Source organism: Capricornis sumatraensis, chromosome 8, assembly GCF_032405125.1.
Source record: "Capricornis sumatraensis isolate serow.1 chromosome 8, serow.2, whole genome shotgun sequence".
In the NCBI taxonomy this organism is placed as follows: Eukaryota; Metazoa; Chordata; class Mammalia; order Artiodactyla; family Bovidae; genus Capricornis; species Capricornis sumatraensis.
Genome location: NC_091076.1, coordinates 60,020,627 through 60,042,983, shown reverse-complemented (window position 1 = coordinate 60,042,983; position 22,357 = coordinate 60,020,627). Strand labels below are relative to the sequence as shown.

At 43.8% G+C, this 22,357-nt stretch overlaps 1 protein-coding gene and 3 non-coding genes across 6 annotated transcripts in view; all 4 read left to right on the top strand.

Annotated features, from left to right (window-relative positions):
* The first annotated feature begins 986 nt into the window (after nucleotides 1–986).
* TEX14 (testis expressed 14, intercellular bridge forming factor) overlaps nucleotides 987–22,357 on the top strand; it is a 108,938-nt gene continuing 87,567 nt past the window's right edge. For all 3 annotated transcript variants that reach the window (XM_068978404.1, XM_068978403.1, XM_068978402.1), the window contains exon 1: nucleotides 987–1,122. In XM_068978404.1, coding sequence (XP_068834505.1) covers nucleotides 987–1,122 — 136 coding nt within the window. The remainder of the gene's footprint in view (nucleotides 1,123–22,357) is intronic.
* On the top strand, nucleotides 9,947–10,161 carry LOC138084962 (small nucleolar RNA U3). The gene has a single exon (XR_011145352.1). It is a non-coding gene; the product is annotated as a small nucleolar RNA U3 (small nucleolar RNA).
* LOC138084961 (small nucleolar RNA U3) lies at nucleotides 17,670–17,884 on the top strand. The gene has a single exon (XR_011145351.1). It is a non-coding gene; the product is annotated as a small nucleolar RNA U3 (small nucleolar RNA).
* Nucleotides 20,027–20,238, top strand: LOC138084963 (small nucleolar RNA U3). Its single transcript, XR_011145353.1, has one exon. It is a non-coding gene; the product is annotated as a small nucleolar RNA U3 (small nucleolar RNA).

Genomic DNA, 22,357 nt, shown 5'->3' with positions numbered 1-22,357 from the left:
AGTGCCAAGTCTTAGCCACTTGACCCCCAAAGAAGTCCCCTAACTTTTCAAAGTGAATGCCCTCCTGCGAATTCCCTGGTAGTTCAGCAGTTAGGACTTCACACTTTCACTGCCAAGAGTTCGAGTTCAATCCGTGGTCCGGGAAATAGGATCCCATAAGCCTCAAGGCCAAAACAAAACACACACTCACAAGTTAATACTCTCCTAATGGTCTTGATGATGCAATAAATGTGTATTTCTAATTCTACTTCTTGGTATCATCACTTTTTCACTCCCTGCTGCTGCTGCTAAGTCGCTTCACTCATGTCTGACTCTGTGCGACCCTATAGACTGCAGCCCACCAGGCTCCCCCATCCCTGGGATTCTCAAGGCAAGAACACTGGAGTAGGTTGCCATTGCCTTCTCCATTTTCACTCCCAGGAATTGACAAAAATATTGAGTTCTTCAATTTCAACAGTAACATTGAGAATAAAATTTAATTTTTTAAATTTATTTTTATTTATTTAATTTTGGCCATGCCTCATGGCACCCCACTCCAGTACTCTTGCCTGGAAAATCTCATGGACAGAGGAGCCTGTCGGCTGCAGTCCATGGGGTTACTGAGAGTCAGACACAACTGAGCGACTTCACTTTGACTTTTCACTTTCATGCATCGGAGAAGGAAATGGCAATCCACTCCAGTGTTCTTGCCTAGAGAATCCCAGGGATGGGGGAGCCTGGTGGGCTGCTGTCTTTGGGGTCGCACAGAGTCGGACACGACTGAAGTGACTTAGCAGCAGCAGCAGCAAGGTATGCAGGATTTTAGTTCCCCGACCAGAGATCAAACCCAGATCCCCCGCTTCAGGAGCTCCGGGTCTTTGTCCCCCAATCCTATTCATTATAAATGAAAATGGACAAGAAGTGAAAGAAATGTGAAAGAATCAAACCTTTTTCCTTGCGTTTCTGGTTCAGTTAGAAATAAGTATGTTGCTTTCTTTTGAAACAGGATGTCTCGGGCTGTTCACCTTCCAGTCCCCTGTCCTGTTCAGCTTGGTTCCTTAAGAAATGACTCCTTGGAAGCACAGCTTCATGAGTATGTCAAACAGGGGAACTATGTGAAAGTGAAGAAGATTCTTAAGAAAGGTAGGCATCATATTAAAATAGCACATGCAACTTGATTCACATTACTGAATAGCATTGGAAGGAAAACCAGGTACATCATAAGACTATGAATTCTTGGGGGAATTGGAAGTTAAATTTAGAGATGAGCTGTTCTCTACCAGTGCAATTGGCTTGCTCAACAGAGGTCGTAAATCGCTGGAGGCTGTTATGTTATGTTTTGTTTTGTGCTAAGAAACCATGAAGTCTTCCGTTCTTTAGGCCCCTAAAGGTTTCACCTTAGGGCCCAGCCACCCACTTTATATTCTGCCTGTTTCTCTTTTCTCCTTCAAATCTACCCCATCTACTGAGTCTTCTGAGGTTTGTGGTGGAGTGAGAAGGCCAGTTTTCATGGCTCTCTTCTTGCTTGCTCCTTACAGGCACTTAATATTTTGTTTTCAAGGTGTTTCTGTTTGTTTTGTTTTATAATCGGTGTATAATGGCTTTACAGTGTTGTGTTAGTTTCTGCTGTGTACAACAATGTGAATCAGCTATGAGTAAACATATATTCCTTCCCTCTTGAGCCTCCTTCCCACCCCAACCCCCTCCTACGCCTCCAGGTCATCACAGCGTGAGGAGCTGAGCTCCCTGTGTTGCAGAGCTTTCTCCCACTAGGTATTTTATGCATGGTAGTGTATATATGCGGAGAAGGCAGTGGCACCCCACTCCAGTACTCTCGCCTGGAAAATCCCATGGACGGAGGAGCCTGGAAGGCTGTAGTCCTTGGGGTCGCTGAGGGTCGGACACGACTGAGCGACTTCCCTTTCACTTTTCACTTTCATGCATTGGAGAAGGAAATAGCAACCCACTCCAGTGTTCTTGCCTGGAGAATCCCAGGGACGGGGGAGCCTGGTGGGCTGCTGTCTGTGGGGTCGCACAGAGTCGGACACGACTGAAGCGACTTAGCAGCAGCAGCAGCAGCAGCGTATATATGTGTCCATGCTGCTCAATTCATTTCACCCTCTCTTTCCCCTGGTTTGTCCAAAAGTTTGTTCTCTGCTTCTTCATCTGTGTTCCTGCCAGCAAATAGGCTCATCTGTGCCATTTTTCCAGATTCCATATGGATATATATATGCGCTTGATTTTTTCTTTCTGATTTGCATCACTCTGTATGACAGACTCTAGGTCCATCCATGCCACTACAAATGACCCAGTTATTTTCAAGGTGTTTTTTTTTGTTTTGCTGTTGGGCAGACAGAAACAACAAACATAGCTCAGGCAATCTTCGAAAGAACAAACACACAGAAAATCATACTCAAACGAAAACTCTGTTGGTATTTGCTCCTGATCTAGAGATCCAGACCTGCTTTTTCAAGAGTAACCAGAAGTAACCAGTATTAAAAAGAAGGCTTAGAAAGTTTCTCTCAGCTGGTTTATGGAGCAGTCAAGGTGACCTAATTTCTCTACAGTGTTTCTCCATTTGCCTCGACAGTATTCCTGACAACTTCCAGAAGGGTAGCACCCATTTTTTAAGGACTCAACTATCTCCAAAATACTTCTCTCAAAAAATTCTCAAGTGTTTCCATGTACCATCCCTAGAATCCGTAGATAAAGTGGCTGATGGTAAACTAAATTTATTTAAAAGCTTCTGTTTTTTACCCCCTCCAAAATTGTTCATTTTACTTCATGACAGATCTGTGTGTGTTTTAATATGAAAATTGATGTTCAAGATGGGTATGCTATGACTTCTAGTGTCTGTCTATCCATATCCTCCAACATGAGAAGCAGAGTTCTGTGACATTTTTTTATCTGTCTCCTAGACATCTCCTGAGTGTTCTGTATCTTCATATTCTTTTTTTTTTAACTTTTTTCTTTTTGGAGGTATAGTTAATGTGGGCTTCCCAGGTAGCACTAATGGTAGAGAACCTGCCTAACAATGCAGGACATGTAAGAGATCCACATCTCTTTGGTCCCTGGGTCGGGAAGATGCCCTGGAGGAGGGCACGGCAACCCACTCCAGTGTTCTTGCCTGGAGAATCCCCATGGACAGAGGAGCCTGGTGGGCTACAGTCCATAGAGTCACAAAGAGTCGGACACAATCGAAGTGACTTAGCACGCATAGTTAATGTACAGTCTGTAAGTTTCAAGTGTACAACATAGTGATTTACAATTTTTAAATGTTATACTCTACTCCAGTTATAGTTACCATAAGCTATTGGCTATATTCCCTGTGTTGTATAACATATCCTTGTAGCTTATTTATTTTATCCATGTAGTTTGTACCTCTTAATTCCCTCCCCCATTCTGTCCCTCCCCCTTCCCTCTCCTCACCAGTAACCACTAGTTTGTTCTCTATGTCTCTGTGAGTCTCTGTCAGATTCACTTGTTTGTTTTTTAGCTTCCACATATAAGTGATATCATACTTGTCTTTCTCTGTCTGACTTCTTAATGCATCTTCAAATTCTTCATATTAAACTAGAGCAGGCAGTGAGGTTGACAGGTATAACTGGATACAAAGCAGGACCTCATCTGTGCCTGGCAATTTTGTCTAAAGCCTCAGAGTGAAAAACAGGGAGTGATAAATATCCCCACGATCTAAAGCAGCACTTCTTAGGAGATGGCCAAAATGATCTTGGACCTTCAACTCCATTACCCACCTCAGACTATCTAAGAGAAGGTGATGGGGCAGTGGTGTGAGTGTCAGAGGAAAAGACTGTTCCAAAGGCATTCACAGGAAACCAAGTAAGAGGCCCTTCAGGTGAACCTTCTGGAGAGAATTCTGGTGCCGGGAGCTGGGAGCCTATGGCTCAGCCTGGTGAACAGTAGAAACATGCCAGCCAACCCCAGCTGCCACTAAGGTGGCATGAATTGAGCCTGACATGTTACCTGGAATTTAGAGATCAAGAGGACTGCCATCTGCCTCCTACCTGGAGCAGTGCTTGATGGCTGAATGAGCACGAGAGACCAGCAGTTGGAGTAGCCATACTTTCATCAGCTGTGGGATAGTTACACTCTGGAGGGTAGCTGAACATCTGAAGGGACCTCAGCTATGAAGGAAGGAAGAATTCCAACGGAGAGGCTGGAGCTATAGCAAGAAATCAGCAGAAATGTAAATCAGAACTACAATGAGGTATGACTTCACACTGGTCAGAATGGCCATCATCAAAAAGTCTGCAAACAATAAATGGCACAAAGGGAGCCCTCCTGTATTGTTGGTGGGAATGTAAATTGGTACAACCATATGGAGAATAATAAGGTGGTTTAGAAAACTAAAAATACAACTACCATTGTTGTTGTTTAGTCGCTACGTCATATTCAACTCTTTTGTGACCCCACAGACTGTAGCCTGCCAGGGTCCTCTGTCCATGGGATTTCCCAGGCAAGAATACTGGAGTGGGTTGCCGTTTCCTTCTCCAGGGGATCCTTCTGACCCAGGGATTGAACCCTCATCTCCCACTTGGCAGGCAGATTCTTTACCACTGAGCTACCTGGGCAGAACTACCATATGACCCACCAATCCCAGTCCTGGGTATATATCCAGAGAAAACTCACTTAAAAAAGATACATGTACCCTGGTGATCATAACAGCACTATTTACAATAGCCAAGACATGGAAGCAACCTAAACGTCCATTGAGAGGTGAATGGATAAAGACGATGTAGTACTTACATATAATGGAATATTACTCAGCCATAGAAAGAATGAAATAGTGCCATTTGCAGCAGCATGGATGGACCTAGAGATTATCACACTAAGTGAAGCAAGTCAGACAGAGAAAGACAGATACCACATGATATCACTTACATGTAGAATCTAAAAAAAAATGATACAAATGAACTTAACTTACAAAACAGAGTCACTGATACAGAACTTACGGTTACCAGTGGGGAAAGGGATTGGAGGGGTAAATTGGGAGACTGGGATTGACATGTGCACACTACTCTCTATATATAATAAATAATAAGAACAGGGAACTCTACTCAATACCTATAATGTCCTTTATGGGAAAATAATCTAAAAAAAAAAGGGTGATATACGTGAAATTAAAAAGATGCTTGCTCCTTGAAAGGCAAGCTATGACAAACCTAGACAGCATATAAAAAGCAGAGACCTCACTTTGCCAACAAAAGTCTGTATAGTCAAAGCTATGGTTTTTCCAATAGTCATATATGGATGTGAGATTTAGACCATATAGAAGACTGATTGCTGAAGAACTGATACTTCTGAATTATGGTGCTGGAGAAGACTCTTGAGAGTCCCTTCAACTGCAAAGAAACCAAACCAGTCAATTCTAAAGGAAATCAGTCCTGAATATTCAGTGGAAGGACTGATGCTGAAGCTGAAGCTGCAATACTTCGGCTACCTGATGCAAAGAGCCGACTCATTGGAAAGACCCTGATGCTGGAAAAGATTGAGGGCAGGAGGAGAAGTGGGTGATGGAGAATGAAATGATTGGATGGGATCACTGACTCAATGGACATGAGTTTCAGCAAACTCCAGGAGATAGTGAAGGACAGGGAAGCCCATTATGCTTTGATCCATGAGGTCACATGGACTTAGTGACTGAACAACAACATGTATGTGGATAACTGATTCACTTTGCTGTACAGCAGAAGCTAACACAACATTGTACATCAACTATACTCCAATAAAAATAAAAAACAAAAAGTCAGGAGAAGAGCGCAGCGGCCTTCATTAGGGCAGTATGTAGTAAGGTGGAGATACCTGGAGGACCCACTAACCCCTCCCACAAAAGAGCAGGCATTAGGACAAAGCCAGAGGCCAGAAAGAGCATCAGCTAAGTACAAAGGCCTTCGCCCCTTGTCATCTCATTGGTCCTCTCCCTACTTCAGCTCTGGAGTTGTCAGAACAGCTTTTAGATTAGAAGAGTGGAAGAACAAGGAAGAAGTTTTGATTTCAAAGGACAGAACAACTTGTTGCCTGAGAATCTGTGCTTAGAGCGCCTCAAAGGGACTAAAAGAGTGTGGTATCTACCTGAGGTGCCTCTCAGGAGAGGGTAAGAGAGCACTACCTGACAGGGTGTCCTGGAGGGCAGCAGAAGGAGAAAAACTGTTTCCTGACTGTATCCTACTTAGTTCGTCCCATTCAGAAGACCAGATACTACAGAGTATGAGTTCTAAAACCCAACGGATGAGTTCCAGAACCTCAGCCCAGACCTTATTCATTTTTTTTAAGAATTTTTTTGTGTGTGTGGACCAGTTTAAAAATCTTTATAGAATTTGTTATATATTGCTTCTGTTTTGTGTTTTGGTTTTTTGCCCACAAGGCAGGCATATGGGATCGTAGCTCCCCGACCAGGGTTCAAACCCACACCCCCTGCATCAGAAGACAGAGTCTCAACCACTCACCACCAAGGAAGTCCCTCATTCCTCATGTTTTTAATTATATGTATAGTAATTGAGATTTGGGATTAGAGCAGCCAAGAAAAAATGTACAGTCCTGGCTTCCACGAATATAATCCAGCAGGAGACAGAGACATGAGGTAGTAATTCAAGTCCTGAGACAGGCAGCGGGTGAAGGAAGCACACAAGTATATTTCAGCCTCCTGTCTGGGAGGTAGTCAAAGGAAAATTCTTAGAGAAAGTGATATTTAGGCTCAGACCCTAAAGAAGAAAAGTTGAAGTGAGAGAAGTAAAAGGTAAAAGTTGGAAGCAAGAGAGGATTAAAGTGATGCAGAGCTCAGAGGATGGAAAAGTGTGTGCATGATTTGAGCTAGAGAAGAAGGCAAAGTGGCAGGAGAGAATGGCACGGGGTGAAGTTGTCAAGGTAAGCTGCAGCTCAAGGAGGCTTCATGGGCTGTTGGAAGGATTTTGGTAATAGGTGCATCCGTATTTAGGATTGTTAGATCTTCCTGGTGAGTTGACCCTATTATCATTATGAGATGTCTCTCCTTATCTCTGGTAATATTTGTTGTCTTGAAGTCTAATTTTTCTGATATTAATACAGCCACTTTAAGCTCCTTATGCTTACAGCTTATAAAATATCTTTATAGAGTTAAAATATGTCTTCTGTAGAGTGCATTGAGTTGAGACTTGTATTTTAAAATGCAATCTGATACTCTCTGCCTTTTAATTGGAGTGTTTAGTCCATTAACATTTAATGTAATTATCAATATGGTTTATTACAAAGAACACAATTCAGGAACAGCCAGATGAAAGAGGTGCATAGGGCAAGGCATGGTGTGTGTGTGTGTGTGCGTGTGTGTGTGTGTGTGTGTGTGTGTGTGAGTGCTTGGAGCTTCCATGCCTTCTTTGAGTATACCACCCTTCCAGCACTTCAATCTGTTTACCAACCTGGAAGTTCTCCAAACATAATCAGTTAGGATTTTATGAAGGTTTCATTATTCAGACACGATTGATTCAACCATTGGTGATTGATCTCAGTCTTCAGCCCCTCTCTCCTGCTGGAGGTGGGACAAGATTTGAAGTGGAGGGCTGTGGCAGAGCTGAAAATTGTGGTCTTTCTCGTGACCAGCCCCATACTGAAGCTGTCTCAGAACCTCTCAGCCAAGAGTCATTTCAGCAGCATACCAAAGACACTTGTCATTCCTAATGCTAAGGACATTCCAAGGATTTTAGGAGCTCTTGTGCCACGTACCTGAGAGTAGGTTGCTATGTTCTAGACGATTGCTCTGGCTGCAGAAGGCTATGACGTATTTAAGCGGAGAGAAAAAAAAGAGTAGGATGTGGCTTCCCTAGTGACTCAGTGGTAAAGAATCCGCCTGCCAAAGCCGGAGACCCAAGTTCAATCCTTGATCCGGGAAGATTCCACATGATGCAGAGCAACTAAGACTGTGCGCCACAACTGTTGAGCCTGTGCTCTGGAGCCCAGGAGCCACAGTTACGGAGCCTGTGTGCCCTAGAGCCTGTGCTCCACAAGAGAAGCCACTGCAACGAGGAGCTTGCACACCGCGACGAAGAGTAGCTCCTGTTTGCCACAACTGGAAGAAAGCCTGCGCAGCACAGAAGGCCCAGCACAGCCAAAAATAAACAATAAATACATAAATGAATAAGATTAAAAAAAAGAAAGGAGTAGGATGACTTGTTTTTTGGTTTGAGCAACTGGGTTGAATGTGGTATCCCTGCCTGAAAGAGGAGTAGGTTTGGGAAGAAAGCTTTTGGGAGTCAGTCTGGGCCACCTGAGTTAGACACCTGAGATTTAGGCAAGTGGCGTGTCAAATGGAAGCGGAGTATATGAGCCCACAGCCCAGAATAGACCTGTCTGCAAATCCATGCTGAAACCAAGGATGATCTAGAGAAGATGGCCAAGAACCGTGCTGGTAGGAACCTCACTCTCTTATAGACAGGTTGCCCTTATTGGAGCAGGAGTAGAGAAAAAGGGAGGGGAAAACCAGGCGGTTTGCAATAATTATGTCAGTAACCAGGTTGAGGGAAAGAATGATACATACATTGATTCATCATTCATTCAGTAGTATGCATTTGCTGGGCAGCTACAGTGGCTGGCAACCAGCTGGAGATGCAGAGAGCAATATGACCTGCTTCCTGCTTTTAAAGACCTCACAGTTGAGTGGGGAAGTAAATGCATTTATAACCCAGAGAGCTATGTACACAGAGCACAGTGTGGTCACTGTTAGCTGGGAAGCTGAAAGGAGGCATCCAGGAGAGATGAGAAGAACTGAGAATCTGCTCATAGGAGGCCAAGATTGGCATGCATAGCAAGAAGTCCCCAGAAAGGTTGGAGGAGCAGAGAATGGATATGGAAGGGCTGAGACCAGAGACAAGGGGCTCTTGTGTGAAAGTGACTGGAAGGGACCTTAAAACTCTTAAGGAACTGCTCAACTAGAGGTGATAGGATGAGATGAAATGATAGTCACCTTATTCATGTTACTGTGATGCAATGAAAAATGTGGTTGATTCAGAAAACCACGGACTGCTTGTTCACAGAGCACTGTGCTTTCTGGCATGCTGGAAAACCCGGGGCAGAAATGTCTTTACAGCAGGAAGTTAAGTGACAATTACACAGCATCGTAGGTAAGGTGTGTTCTTTGAGGAGACGCCTGGATTAACTTTTGCCACAAGTAAATGGTTGGCTTCCTCTGAGATGTGGAAGCCAGGAAGATCAGTCATTGACGACCAAAGTTTGAGATGGTGTATGTAATGCTTTCTTAGAGAAATGAACTTGACTGGAGCTCAGACTGCCTGATGAAGACACCGTGGTTTTCTAGAAAGAACGGGGCTTGATCAAGTGCCACATGTACCTAGTAGCACCCGTGGTTCCCTTGAGGAGCTTTGTGACAGGTGCTCCAGCCAGCCTGTGTGAGAATGGGGACATAACCACACCCTTTCCCTTTAGAGGAAGAAGTGAGACCATGGGTTAAAATGCCTGTCGTGGAGAAGACGTTCGTAAACCACATGGGTGCCTTTGTTATTATGCAGGAGTAGACTAGTTCTCTGTGTCTTTTTTCCTCCCTCCTCACCCCCATCTCTCTTTCAAGACAAAGGAAATCTGGCCTCTCCAAACAGGCGGACTTCAGCAGGCAGAGGCGGTCCACGCGGACCCGTGGCAGGAAGCGTGTGCTCGGCCTGCAGAGGGGTGCGGGGCTCGGGATGCGGTGGCTGGGGCGACGGCAGGCTGGAGTAGGAGTCGGAAGCGGCCGCCTGTGATTGGGTGCCAGGAAGCCGTATGCTAATGAGGCGTCCTGCGGCTTTGACGTGTTTCTGGGCTATTTCCGAGCGAATATGATATTTTGAAGTTTGCCGTTTTACCAAGTTACGGGATGGAATATGGAAAAATGTTTGTGAGGCGGCGAGGGGAGCGACACAAATGTGGCCGTCCCTAAAAAGTGAGCGGCTCCCGCAGACCCAGCCGTGGCTGGCGGGTAGAAGTTAAGACTATACTTTCAGGGATCATTTCTATAGTTCGTGACTAGAGAAGTTTCTCTGATCGTGTAGAGCACCCGAAACCACGAGGAGGAGACGCAGCGTTTTCTTCTGAGTGTGAAGTAGGCGTTTGGTGCTGCTTGTGCAGCTGCCATCTGCCGTTGATGATCGTTCTTCTCTCCCGTTTGGGAGAGTAAGAGGGAGAGAACGCCGTCTGAGTGGTTTCTTCGTTTCTATTTTACGTTATGAAAAGTGAGATTTAAGATTAGTGTTTTAGCTATTTGGAGGCTTAAGTTTGGTTCTGTATATCGCTAAGATTTTTTGGGTTCCAGGAGTTAATGATGTACACAGAGGTCTGGCGTGATGCGATTTATGGGGTCGCCATGAGTCAGTCACTATTTGCAGTGATTTGGGAGTCCAAAAGTATAAAGTCTGACACTGTTTCTACGTTTCCCCATCTATTTCCCATGAAGTGATGGGACCGGATGCTATGATCTTCGTTTTCTGAATGTTGAGCTTGAAGCCAACTTTTTCACTCTCCTTTTTCACTTTCATCAAGAGGCTTTTTAGCTCCTCTTCATTTTCTGCCAAAAGGGTGGTGTCATCTGCATATCTAAGGTTCACCACCTAATGACTCCCCGGGTCATTAGGTGGCCCAATATGCTACTGGAGATCAGTGAAGAAATAACTCCAGAAAGAATGAAGAGGGATGGAGCCAAAGCAAAAACAATACCCAGTTGTGGGTGTGACTGGTGATAGAAGCAAGATCCGATGCTGTAAAGAGCAATATTGCATAGGAACCTGAAATGTCAGGTCCATGAATCAAGGCAAATTGGAAGTGGTCAAACAAGAAATGGCAAGGGTGAACATCGACATTCTAGGAATCAGCGAACTAAAACGCACTGGATGGGTGAATTTAACTCAGATGACCATTATATCTAGTATTGCGGGCAGGAATCCCTCAGAAGAAATGGAGTAGCCATCATGGTCAACAAAAGTCCGAACTGCAGTACTTGGATGCAATCTCAAAAACGGCTCTCTGTTCGTCTCCAAGGCAAACCATTCAGTATCACAGTTATCCAAGTCTGTGCCCCAACCAGTAAAGCTGGACAGACTGAAGTTGAACGGTTTTATGAAGACCTGCAAGACCTTTTAGAACTAACACACAACAAAGATGTCCTTTTCATTATAGGGGACTGGAATGCAAAAGTAGGAAGTCAAGAAACACCTAGAGTAACAGGCAAATTTGGCCTTGGAATGCGGAATGAAGCAGGGCAAAGACTAATAGAGTTTTGCCAAGAAAAAGCACTGGTCATAGCAAACACCCTCTTCCAACAACACAAGAGAAGACTCTACACATGGACATCACCAGATGCTCAACAGCGAAATCAGACTGATTATATTCTTTGCAGCCAAAGATGGAGAAGCTCTATACAGTCAACAAAAAGAAGACTAGGAGCTGACTGTGGCTCAGATCATGAACTCCTTATTACCAAATTCAGACTCAAACTGAAGAAAGTAGGGAAAACCGCCAGACCATTCAGGTATGACCTAAATCAAATCCCTTATGATTATACAGTGGAAGTGAAAAATAGATTTAAGGGCCTAGATCTGATAGATAAGAGTGCCTGAGATAGAGTGCCTGATGAACTATGGACTGAGGTTTGTGACATTGTACAGGAGACAGGGATCAAGACCATCCCCATGGAAAAGAAATGCAAAAAAGCAAAATGGCTGTCTGGGGAGGCCTTAGAAATAGCTGTGAAAAGAAGAGAAGCGAAAAGCAAAGGAGAAAAGGAAAGATATAAGCATCTGAATGCAGAGTTCCAGAGAATAGCAAGAAGAGATAAGAAAGCCTTGTTCAGTGATCAATGCAAAGAATTAGAGGAAAACAACAGAATGGGATAGACTAGAGATCTCTTCAAGAAAATTAGAGATACCAAGGAAACGTTTCATGCAAAGATGGGCTCGATAAAGGACAGAGAGATGGTATGGACCTACAGAAGCAGAAGATATTAAGAAGAGGTGGCAAGAATACACGGAAGAACTGTACAAAAAAGATCTTCATGACCCAGATAATCATGATGATGTGATCACTAATCTAGACCCAGACATGTTGGAAAGTGAAGTCAAGTGGGCCTCAGAAAGCATCACTACCAACAAAGCTGGTGGAGGTGATGGAATTCCAGTTGAGGTCTTGTAAATCCTGAAAGATGATGCTGTGAAAGGGCTGTACTCAATATGCCAGCAAGTTTGGAAAACTCAGCAGTGGCCACAGGACTGGAAAAGGTCAGTTTTCATTCCAATCCCTAAGAAAGGCAATCCAAAAGAATGCTCAAACTACCGCACAATTGCACTCATCTCACAGGCTAGTAAAGTAATGCTCAAAATTCTCCAAGCCAGGCTTCAGCAATACGTGAACCGTGAACTTCCAGATGTTCAAGCTGGTTTTAGAAAAGGCAGAGGAACCAGAGATCAAATTGCCAACATCCGCTGGATTGTGGAAAAAGCAAGAGAGTTCCAGAAAAACATCTTATTTCTGCTTTATTGACTATGCCAAAGCCTTTGACTGTGTAGATCACAAGAAACTGTGGAAAATTCTGAAAGAGATGGGAGTACCAGACCACCTAACCTGCCTCTTGAGAAATCTGTATGCAGGTCAGGAAGCAACAGTTAGAACTGGACATGGAACAACAGACTGGTTCCAAATAGGATAAGGATTACGTCAAGGCTGTATATTATCACCCTGCTTATTTAACTTCTATGCAGAGTACATCATGAGAAACGCTGGACTGGAAGAAACACAAGCTGGAATCAAGATTGCCGGGAGAAATATCAATAACCTCAGATATGCAGATGACACCACCCTTATGGCAGAAAGTGAAGAGGAGCTAAAAAGCCTCTTGATGAAAGTGAAAGAGGAGAGTAAAAAAGATGGCTTAAAGCTCAACATTCAGAAAACGAAGATCATAGCATCCAGTCCCATCACTTCATGGGAAATAAATGGAGAAACAGTGGAAACAGTGGCAGACTTTAATTTTTGGGGCTGCAAAATCACTGCAGATGGTGACTGCAGCCATGAAATTAAAAGACGCTTACTCTTTGGAAGAAAAGTTATGACCAACCTAGATAGTATATTCAAAAGCAGAGACATTACTTTGCCGACTAAGGTCCTTCTAGTCAAGGGTATGGTTTTTCCAGTGGTCATGTATGGATGTGAAAGTTGGACTGTGAAGAAGGCAGAGCGCCGAAGAATTGATGCTTTTGAACTGTGGTGTTGGAGAAGACTCTTGCGAGTCCCTTGGACTGCAAGGAGATCCAACCAGTCCATTCTTAAGGAGATCAGCCCTGGGATTTCTTTGGAAGGAATGATGCTAAAGCTGAAACTCCAGTACTTTGGCCACCTCATGTGAAGAGTTGACTCATTGGAAAAGACTCTGATGCTGGGAGGGATTGGGGGCAGGAGGAGAAGGGGACGACCGAGGATGAGATGGCTGGATGGCATCACTGACTTGATGGACGTGAGTCTGAGTGAACTCCGGGAGATGGTGATGGACAGGGAGGCCTGGCGTGCTGCGATTCATGGGGTCGCAACGAGTCGGACACGACTGCGCGACTGAACTGAACTGGAGTCAGACAAGCCTGAGCAACTGAGCTGGAGTATATACCATTGAGGTTTAGGCCTCAATTCTGGTTTGAGGAAGTAAGCTTTCTCAGCATCACCGTGTTTCCTAAAAGTCAGTTTTTTATATCAGCTGACCAAACTATTGGAGTTTCAGTTTCAGCATCATTCCTTCCAATGAATATTCAGGACTGATCTGCTTTAGCATGGATTGGTTGGATCTTCTTGCAGTCCAAGGGACTCTCAACAGTCTCCTCCAACAACACAGTTCAAAAGCCACAATTCTTCGGTGCTTAGCTTTCTTTATAGTCCAACTCTCACATCCAATCATACACGACTACTGGAAAAACCATAGGTTTTATTTAGTCTCGTCCAATTCTTTGCTACCTCATGGGCTGCATGTAGTGTGCTAGTATCTATCCATAGGGATTCTCCAGGCAAGAGTACCGGAGTAGGTAGCTGTTGCTCTTTTCCAGGGGATCTTTCCAAGCCAAGGATTGAGCCCACGTCTCCCATGTTGCAGGTATATTTTTTTATTGTCTGAGGCATGAGGGAAAGCCGCACAGTGTGCACCCCTCCGAAAAAAAGAATCTGCCTTTATATGAGAAATGTTACTATCTGTACAAAGTGTGCAGCTGCTGTGACCCCTAAAGGAAATAAGTCCTGAATATTCATTAGCAGGACTGATGCTGATGCTCAAACTGAAATTCCAGTACTCTGGCCACTTGGTGAGAACTGACTCATTGGAAAAGACCCTGATGCTGGAAAAGATTGAAGGCAGGAGTAGAAGAGGACGACAGAGAATGAGATGGTTGGATGGCATCATCGACTCAATGGATGTGAGTTTGAGTAAACTCGGGGAGTTGTTGATGGACAGGGAGGCCTGGTGTGCTGCAGTGCCTGGGGTCACCAACAACCAGACACGACTGAGCAACTGAACTGACTGCCATGACCCCAGCAGAGGTTCTGGGGTTAAAGCAATTGTGTTTTAAGAGATTTCTCTAGGTTGTTACTGGAAAGTTTCTGTGTGGAGTCGTCAAAGGCCACAAGGAGGCAGGTTTTTTTCCAGAATGTGAAGTCAGCTTTTCATGTTGCATTTGTAACTACCTTTTTGCCTTTGATGACTCTTCTTTTCCCCTGAAGGAGTAAGAGGCAGGGAACACTGTCTGTGATTTTTCCAATGAAATGAGAGGGGAGTTTCTGTGATGCAGTTTTCAGTTTTTGTTTTCTGATTGGATTTACAGGTCATGAGCTCCTTCACACATTAGGGGTGGCCCAAGGGTATTAAGGGCTTCCCTCACAGCTCAGTTGGTAAAGAATCTGCCTGCAATGCAGAAGATATCAGTTCAATTCCCGATTCCTGGGTTGAGAAGATCTGCTGGAGAAGAGATAGGCTACCCACACTAGTGTTTTGGACTGTATAATCCACGGGGTCCCAAAGTGTCAAGACAGGATTGACTTTCACTTTCAAGGGTATTAAAACAAAGTTACTTTCCTTCCGGTACTCTCCTGTTAGTCAAGTCACTCTTCTGAAACATGTAGGCAGACATCACTTCCTGTCCTCTATAGTGATTGCTTTCTCTGTATCTCAGTCTAAGGGGGGGGCTTAGGATTTATAGGACTTTAGTCCAGAGGAGGAATGAAAGAAGACAGAATTTGGCCAAAGCATGGTGGACAGAAAGCTAAGGGCAGCTATTGAAGGAGAGTGACTGCATCTGCTGTGCATTTTAGGGTCACTCTAAAAGCTCTGTGGCAGTTATACTTTTCAGGAGGGGTGAGTTTGCACAGAGGAACCTGGCAGGCTACAGTCCATGGAGTCAGAGTAAGACATGACTTAGTGCCTAAACAACAGCAGTGAGGGCCAGTTAGGCACCTGCTACATTCATCTGCCTGGGAGAATGTGAAGTGATGATAAAGAGATCTGTGAGATACGTAAGTGGTAAAGTTGATGGGAATTGGGGTTGATTTGTTGACAAAATTCAACTAACAAGAAGAAGGGGAAAAAATGGGAGTTTTATTTGAGCTAATCTGAGGATTAACCTGAGAAGCAGACTCTCAGAAAGCTGTTAGAAGTCGAAGACAGTCATACACATTTTCCAAAGAATTGTACATCAAAATGACATACTGATATTTTACATAAAGTTCACCAAGGAACCAGGTAGTCCCAGTGAAGTTGTACAAAGTATGCAGCAAGTCACCATGCCCTCCTACAGAGGTGAGAAAGAATGATATTCCTTTAAGAAACCCCATTGCTAGTGTCAAAAGAAAGAAAGAAAAAAATTTATGGTTGACCAGCACTCCCATCTTTCAGGGACTCTGATTAATGTGCAGTGATCCACACTGCATTTGATGGAGGAAGCCCAAACAAACACACAGAATTTTAGGTTTAATTTTTTTCATGTTCTGCTTTGACATATAAAACATAAATTTTATTTCATCAGGATCACTGAAGACATGAGTGAGGGGAGCTGTCAAGGATAACTGTCGGGTCTTCTGACTTGATCAAATGTGTGGATAATGATTCCTTGTGTTAATAGGGGGAATGGAGGAGGAACTGAATTAGGTAGAGCAATGGGGTGGGCAGTGATGACAGAGTGCAGTTGGGGCAGGTTTAGGGGAAATTTCTGACCTTCAGCAAATGAATGGCAAAGGAGTTAGAACTCCCACAGCAGACCCTGAAGAAGCAGACTCCACAGGCCTTGGCCTTACCTAGAAAATCCTCAGACATTGGCCTGCCTGCCCTCCCCTCTTCCTCCTACCCTGTGTCCTGTTGCTGGAACACACAACCTTGTTCCTTTCTTTGGGTCATTGTATTCATTGTTTTCTCCACTTAAATACAGCCTCCAAAAAGAGGCCTTTCCTGAGCACCTAAGTCTGAAGTGGCCGTCAAATCCCTCTCTGTTTGAACTCTTATCCTCTGCATGCCTCATCATCTCATCCTCTCAGGTGATTGTTGTCACCTCTCTCCCCTACCAGAGTGTAAGCTTTCTGTGAGAGTAGGGACCTCTGTTTGCACATAGGAAACGAAGCTGGGTGAAACCTATCAGCTCTGCTATTAACGGACCTCAACAAGTTACCTAATCTTTCTGTGCCTCAGTCCCCCTGTCTGTAAAAATGGGATATTTGTATAATCACTTAAAATGATGACTGGTGGCTGGCAAGCTGGTGCAAATACTAGGTAGCATTTTTATAGTCTCACTCTTTCTAATTGGGATGCTGGAGAAGACTCTTGAGAGTCCCTTAAACTGCAAAGAGACAAAACCAGTCAATCCTAAAGGAAATCATCCCTGAATATTCATTGGAAGGACTGATGCTGAAGCTGAAGCTCGAATACTTTGGCCACCTGGTGTGAAGAGCCAACTCATTGGAAAGACCCTGATGCTGGGAAAGATTGAAGGCAGAAGGAGAAGGGGGTGACGGAGGATGAGATGGTTGGATGGCATCACAGACTCAATCGACAAGAGTTTGAGCAAACTCAGAGAGAAAGTGAAGGACAGGGAAGCCCGAGGTGCTGCAGTCCATGGAGTCGCAAAGTGTCAGACATGACTTAAGGACTGAACGATAACAACAGTTTCATAGTTAGCACTCATTATTTGCGGAGGGAAGAAGGATGTCAATGCAACAACTAGCTTTGTTTTAAAAACTGATAAACTGTGAACTGATAGTGCAATCTTATGGCCAAACCCCCAAAGGTTCTGTTTTCCAGCTCTGGCTTGAATGCAGCCGCTAAGGTTAAGTAATCAGTGGAATCAGCTAGGTTCTCAGGAGCAAAGGCAGAGACCCGCCCTTTCCTTTACCGCTTTCAGGGGCGGGGCGGCTTTAGTGATTTTGTGCAGCAAATGCCTCCTGGGCTTTAAAAACTGGGGTTGTGATTGGTTGTCACTCTGTATTATGTAAATTAAGTTTGATTTTTAAAAACTGTTAAATTACATTTTCAGTGAAAATGTTCAAATGAGTTGATAAGTGACAACATTTGAAAGCTGATTGCAAGAGCTCTTCCTGTTTTTTTCCCAGTAGAAGAAAAAAATGACAAAATGGTGGGGAAACGGTTGCCCTCAGTGAAAAGTTCACAGCTAGCACAGGCCTGGCAGCGGCAGGGGGTGGAGGTTAAGACTATACTTTCAGGGATCATTTCTATAGTTCGTTACTAGAGAAGTTTCTCTGATCGTGTAGAGCACCCGAAACCACGAGGAAGAGATGTAGTGTTCTCTCCTGAGCGTGAAGCTGGTCCTTGGTGTTGCTTCTGCAGTTTGCCATTGGCCATTGATGATCGTTCTTTTCTTCCTTTGGGAGAGTAAGAGGGGGAGGACACCATCTGAGTGGTTTCACTTACAATTGATGTTTTCCTAAGGGAAGTAAATCATTTGTAGTATTTGTTCTACTCAGTCGTTTTATTTATATTTTAAATGCCATGCCAGTGGCCTTTGTCATAGCACTGGAGGGTTTACCTTTTTATAGCTGTGTGTGTGCTGAGTCATTCCATATTTGTCTGTGTGTCATGTGAACTGTGTGTAACCTGACAGGTTTGTCTATCATGGGTTCCCTAGGCAAATACACTGAAATGGGTTGCCGTCTTCTTTTCCAGGGTATTTTTCTCCAGCCAGGGATTGAACCCGCGTCTCTTTTTGGTCTTTACCACTATCGCCGTTATTAGTCAGTGTTAAACAACTCTTTTACTCTCATTGCTATTAAATGTATGTAGTTGTTCCATGAGTTTCTCTTTGTGGATCTGTAGTAGCCAAGCTTTCATTGTAAGCCTAAATTAGTTCTCGGTTCTCTTTAAATATTGGGAGCGGTGAGAGGAGCCGTTTATGCTCTGGAATATGCTTTGGTCTGTTATTTACTAGTTGTGGGTTCCTGGGAAGTTCCTTGACCCCAACCTGTCTATGTAAATGTAATACAAATAGCATCAACACACAGAGCTGTCATTAAGGGTGAAACTAGATAAAGCAAGGACAGTATGTGAGCACTCCTTTGCCCCTTTGTGAGAATGCCCCTCCTTTAAATGAGTAATCCCTCTTTCTCCAGTCTTTGCTGTAGCAGCACCACCCACTGAATTGTTCAGGTGCAAACCAACATGTCAATCTTTGAAACCTCTTTCCCTGACACCCCACCCCTCCTCCTGCAGCAAGCCCACCAGTGAGTCCCATCCTACCAACTGAATTTCCAGAGCAGCCCAGGTTTCTCCTTCTTCCTTGCAAGCTACCATGATCTCTCCTTCAGACACCTTGCTTGCAGTGGCCTCGGAACTGGTCTTCACAGCGTCCAGCCTTTCAATGGCTTCCCCCACACTTAAAATCCAGACTCCCCGGGAGTTGGCCTTGCCTAGAAAATCCTCAGACATCGGCCTGCCTGCTCTTCCTCCTACCCTGTGTTCTCTAGCTGTCTTCCAGTAGCTGGAACACACAACCTTATTCCTTTCTTTGGGTCATTGTATTCATTGTTTTCCCTACTTAAATGCAACCTCCAAAAAGAGGCCTTCCATGAGCACCCAAATCTGAAGTGGCCGTCAAATCCCTCTCTAAGCTCTTATCATCCTCTGCGTGCCTCATCATCTCATCCTCTGGGTAACTGTTGTCACCTCTCTCCCCTACCAGGCTGTAAGCTTTTTGTGAGAGTAGGGACCTCTGTTTGCCCAGTACCTAGAGTAATCTTTAGCACCTAGAAAGCCAAACCGGGATGATGGTTAAGGTGACACCTACCAGCTCTGCTATTGACAGACCTCAGGCCTTTCTGTGCCTTAGTTCCCCCATCCATAAAAATGGGATGATTGTACTTGTATTGGTCTCATAGTTAAAGCAGTTAAAATGATGAATGGAGGCTGGCAAACTCACAATAAATAGTAGCTAGTATTGTCATAGTTGGCACTCAGGCATTTTTCGGGAGAAGAAATGATGTCAAAGGCAGCAGTCAGCTTTATTTTAAAAATTCAGAAAGTGTGAACAGGTAGTGCAATCCTATGGCAAAGCCCCAAAGGTTCTGTTTCCCAGCTGTGATTCTCACCCACCCAGTCCCCGTCTCTGCTTTAGTCATGGTCACCTCTTATGAGAGTTTGACACTCTAACTTCTTCCACAGCCTTGAATCCAGCCACTAAGATTAAGTAATCAGTGGAATCAGCTAGGTTCTCAGGAGCAAAGGCAGAGACCCGCCCTTTCCTTTCAGGGGCGGGGCAGCTTTAGTGATTTTGTGCAGCAAATGCCTCCTGGGCTTTAGAGACTGGGGTTGTGATTGGCTGTCACTCTGTATTATGTAAATTAAGTTTGATTTTTAAAAACTGTTAAATTACATTTTCAGTGAAAATGTTCAAATGAGTTGATAAGTGACAACATTTGAAAGCTGATTGCAAGAGCTCTTCCTGTTTTTTTCCCAGTAGAAGAAGAAAAAGACAAAATGGTGGGGAAACGGTTGCCCTCAGTGAAAAGTTCACAGCTAGCACAGGCCTGGCAGCGGCAGGGGGTGGAGGTTAAGACTATACTTTCAGGGATCATTTCTATAGTTTGTTACTAGAGAAGTTTCTCTGATCGTGTAGAGCACCCGAAACCACGAGGAAGAGATGCAGTGTTCTCTCCTGAGCGTGAAGCTGGTCCTTGGTGTTGCTTCTGCAGCTGCTATTGGCCATTGATGATCGTTCTTCTCTTTTTGGGAGAGTAAGAGGGGGAGGACACCATCTGAGTGGTTTTGTTTATAATTGGTTTGCCAAAAGTGGCATACTGTCACTTTTGTACAGTAAAACTAGGTTTATTGATTTCTGTTTTAAGTGTTTGTGAAGTGGGTTTTTAAATTCTTTTCTTTATTATCAGTTTGGTCTTATTCCCTTGTGTTGTTGGATGAGTCTTTGCTCTGCCCAGTGTGTTCTCTTGGCAAAATTCTATTAGCCTTTGCCCTCTGTACTCTGGCCAAATTTGCCTGTTAACTATAGAGGAATAGTCCTCTATAATGAAAAGGACATGTTTTTTTTGAGTGTTAATTCTAGGAGGTCCTGTAGGTCTTCATAGAACCTTTTAACTTTAGCTTCTTCAGTATTACTAGTTGGGGGCATAGACTTACTTGGATTACTGTGATATTGAATGGTTTGTCTTGGAAATAAACAGATCATTCTGTCATTTTTGAGATTGCATCCATGTACTGCATTTTGGACTGTATAATGATCATCTGAGTTAAATTCCCCCATTCCAGTCCGTTTTATTTTGCTGATCTTAAAGTGTCAACGTTCACTTTTGCCATCTCCTGTTTGATCACTTCCAATTTGCCTTGATTCATGGACCTGACATTTCAGATTCCTATGCAATATTGCTCTTTATAGCATCGGACCTTGATTCCATCACCAGTCACATCCACAACTGTGTGTTGGACACATGGACATCACCAGATGGTCAACACTGACATCAGATTGATTATATTATTTGCAGTCAGCGATGGAGAAGCTCTCTACAGTTGACAAAAACAAGACTGGGTGCTGACTGTGGCTCAGATCATGATTACTTATTGCCAAATTCAGACTTAAGTTGAAGAAAGTAGGGAAAATCACTAGACCATTCAGATATGACCTAAATCAACTCCCTAACAATTATACAGTGGCAGTGAGATATAGATTTAAGGGACTAGATCTGATAGAGTGACTGATGAACTATAAATGGAGGTTTGTGACATTGTACAGGAGACAGGAAGCAAGACCATCCCCAAGAAAAAGAAATGCAAAAAAGCAAAATGGCTGTCTGAGGAGGCCTTAAAAAAGCTGTGCAAAGAGGAGAAGCCTAAAGCAAAGGAGAAAAGGAAAGATGTACCCATTTGAATGCAGAGTTCTAAAGAAACAATAGAATGGGAAAGACTAGAATAGAATGGGAAAGACTAGAGCTCTCTTCAAGAAAATTAAAGATACCAAGGGAACATTTCATGCAAAGATGGGCTTAATAAAAGACAGAAATGGTATGGACCTAACAGAAGCAGAAGATAGTAAGAAGAGGTGGCAAGAATACACAGAAGAACTGTACAAAAAAGATTTTCATGACCCAGATAATCACGATGGTGTGATCACTCACCTAGAGCCAGACATCCTGGAATGTGAAGTCAAGTGGGCTAATGGAGGTGACGGAATTCCAGCTGAGCTATTTCAGATCCTAAAAGATGATGCTGTTAAAGTGCTGCACTCAATATGCCAGCAAATTTGGAAAAGTCAACAGTGGCCACAGGACTGGAAAAGGTCAGTTTTCATTCCAATTCCCAAGGAAAGACAATGCCAAAGAATCCTCAAACAACCGCACAATTGCACTCATCTCAAACGCTAGCAAAGTAATGCTCAAAATTTTCCACGCCAGGCTTCAGCAGTTATGTGAACCATGAAATTTCAGATGTTCAAGCTGGTTTAGAAAACGCAGAGGAACCAGAGATCAAATTGCCAACATCCGCTGGATCATCAAAAAAAAAAGAGAGTTCCAGAAAAACATCTATTTCTGCTTTACTGACTATGCCAAAGCCTTTGACTGTGTGGATCACAATACACTGTGGAAAATTCCTAAAATGATGGAAATACCAGACCACTTGGCCTGTGTCCTGAGAAATATGTATGCAGGTCAGGAAGCAACAGTTAGAACGGGACATGGAACAACAGACTGGTTCCAAATAGGAAAGGAGTACGTCAAGGCTGTATATTGTCACCCTGCTTATTTAAGTTATATGCAGAGTATATCATGAGAAACACTGGGTTGGATGAAGCACAAGCTGGAATCAAGATTGCCAGGAGAAATATCAATAACCTCAGATATGCAGATGACACCACCCTTATGGCAGAAAGTAAAG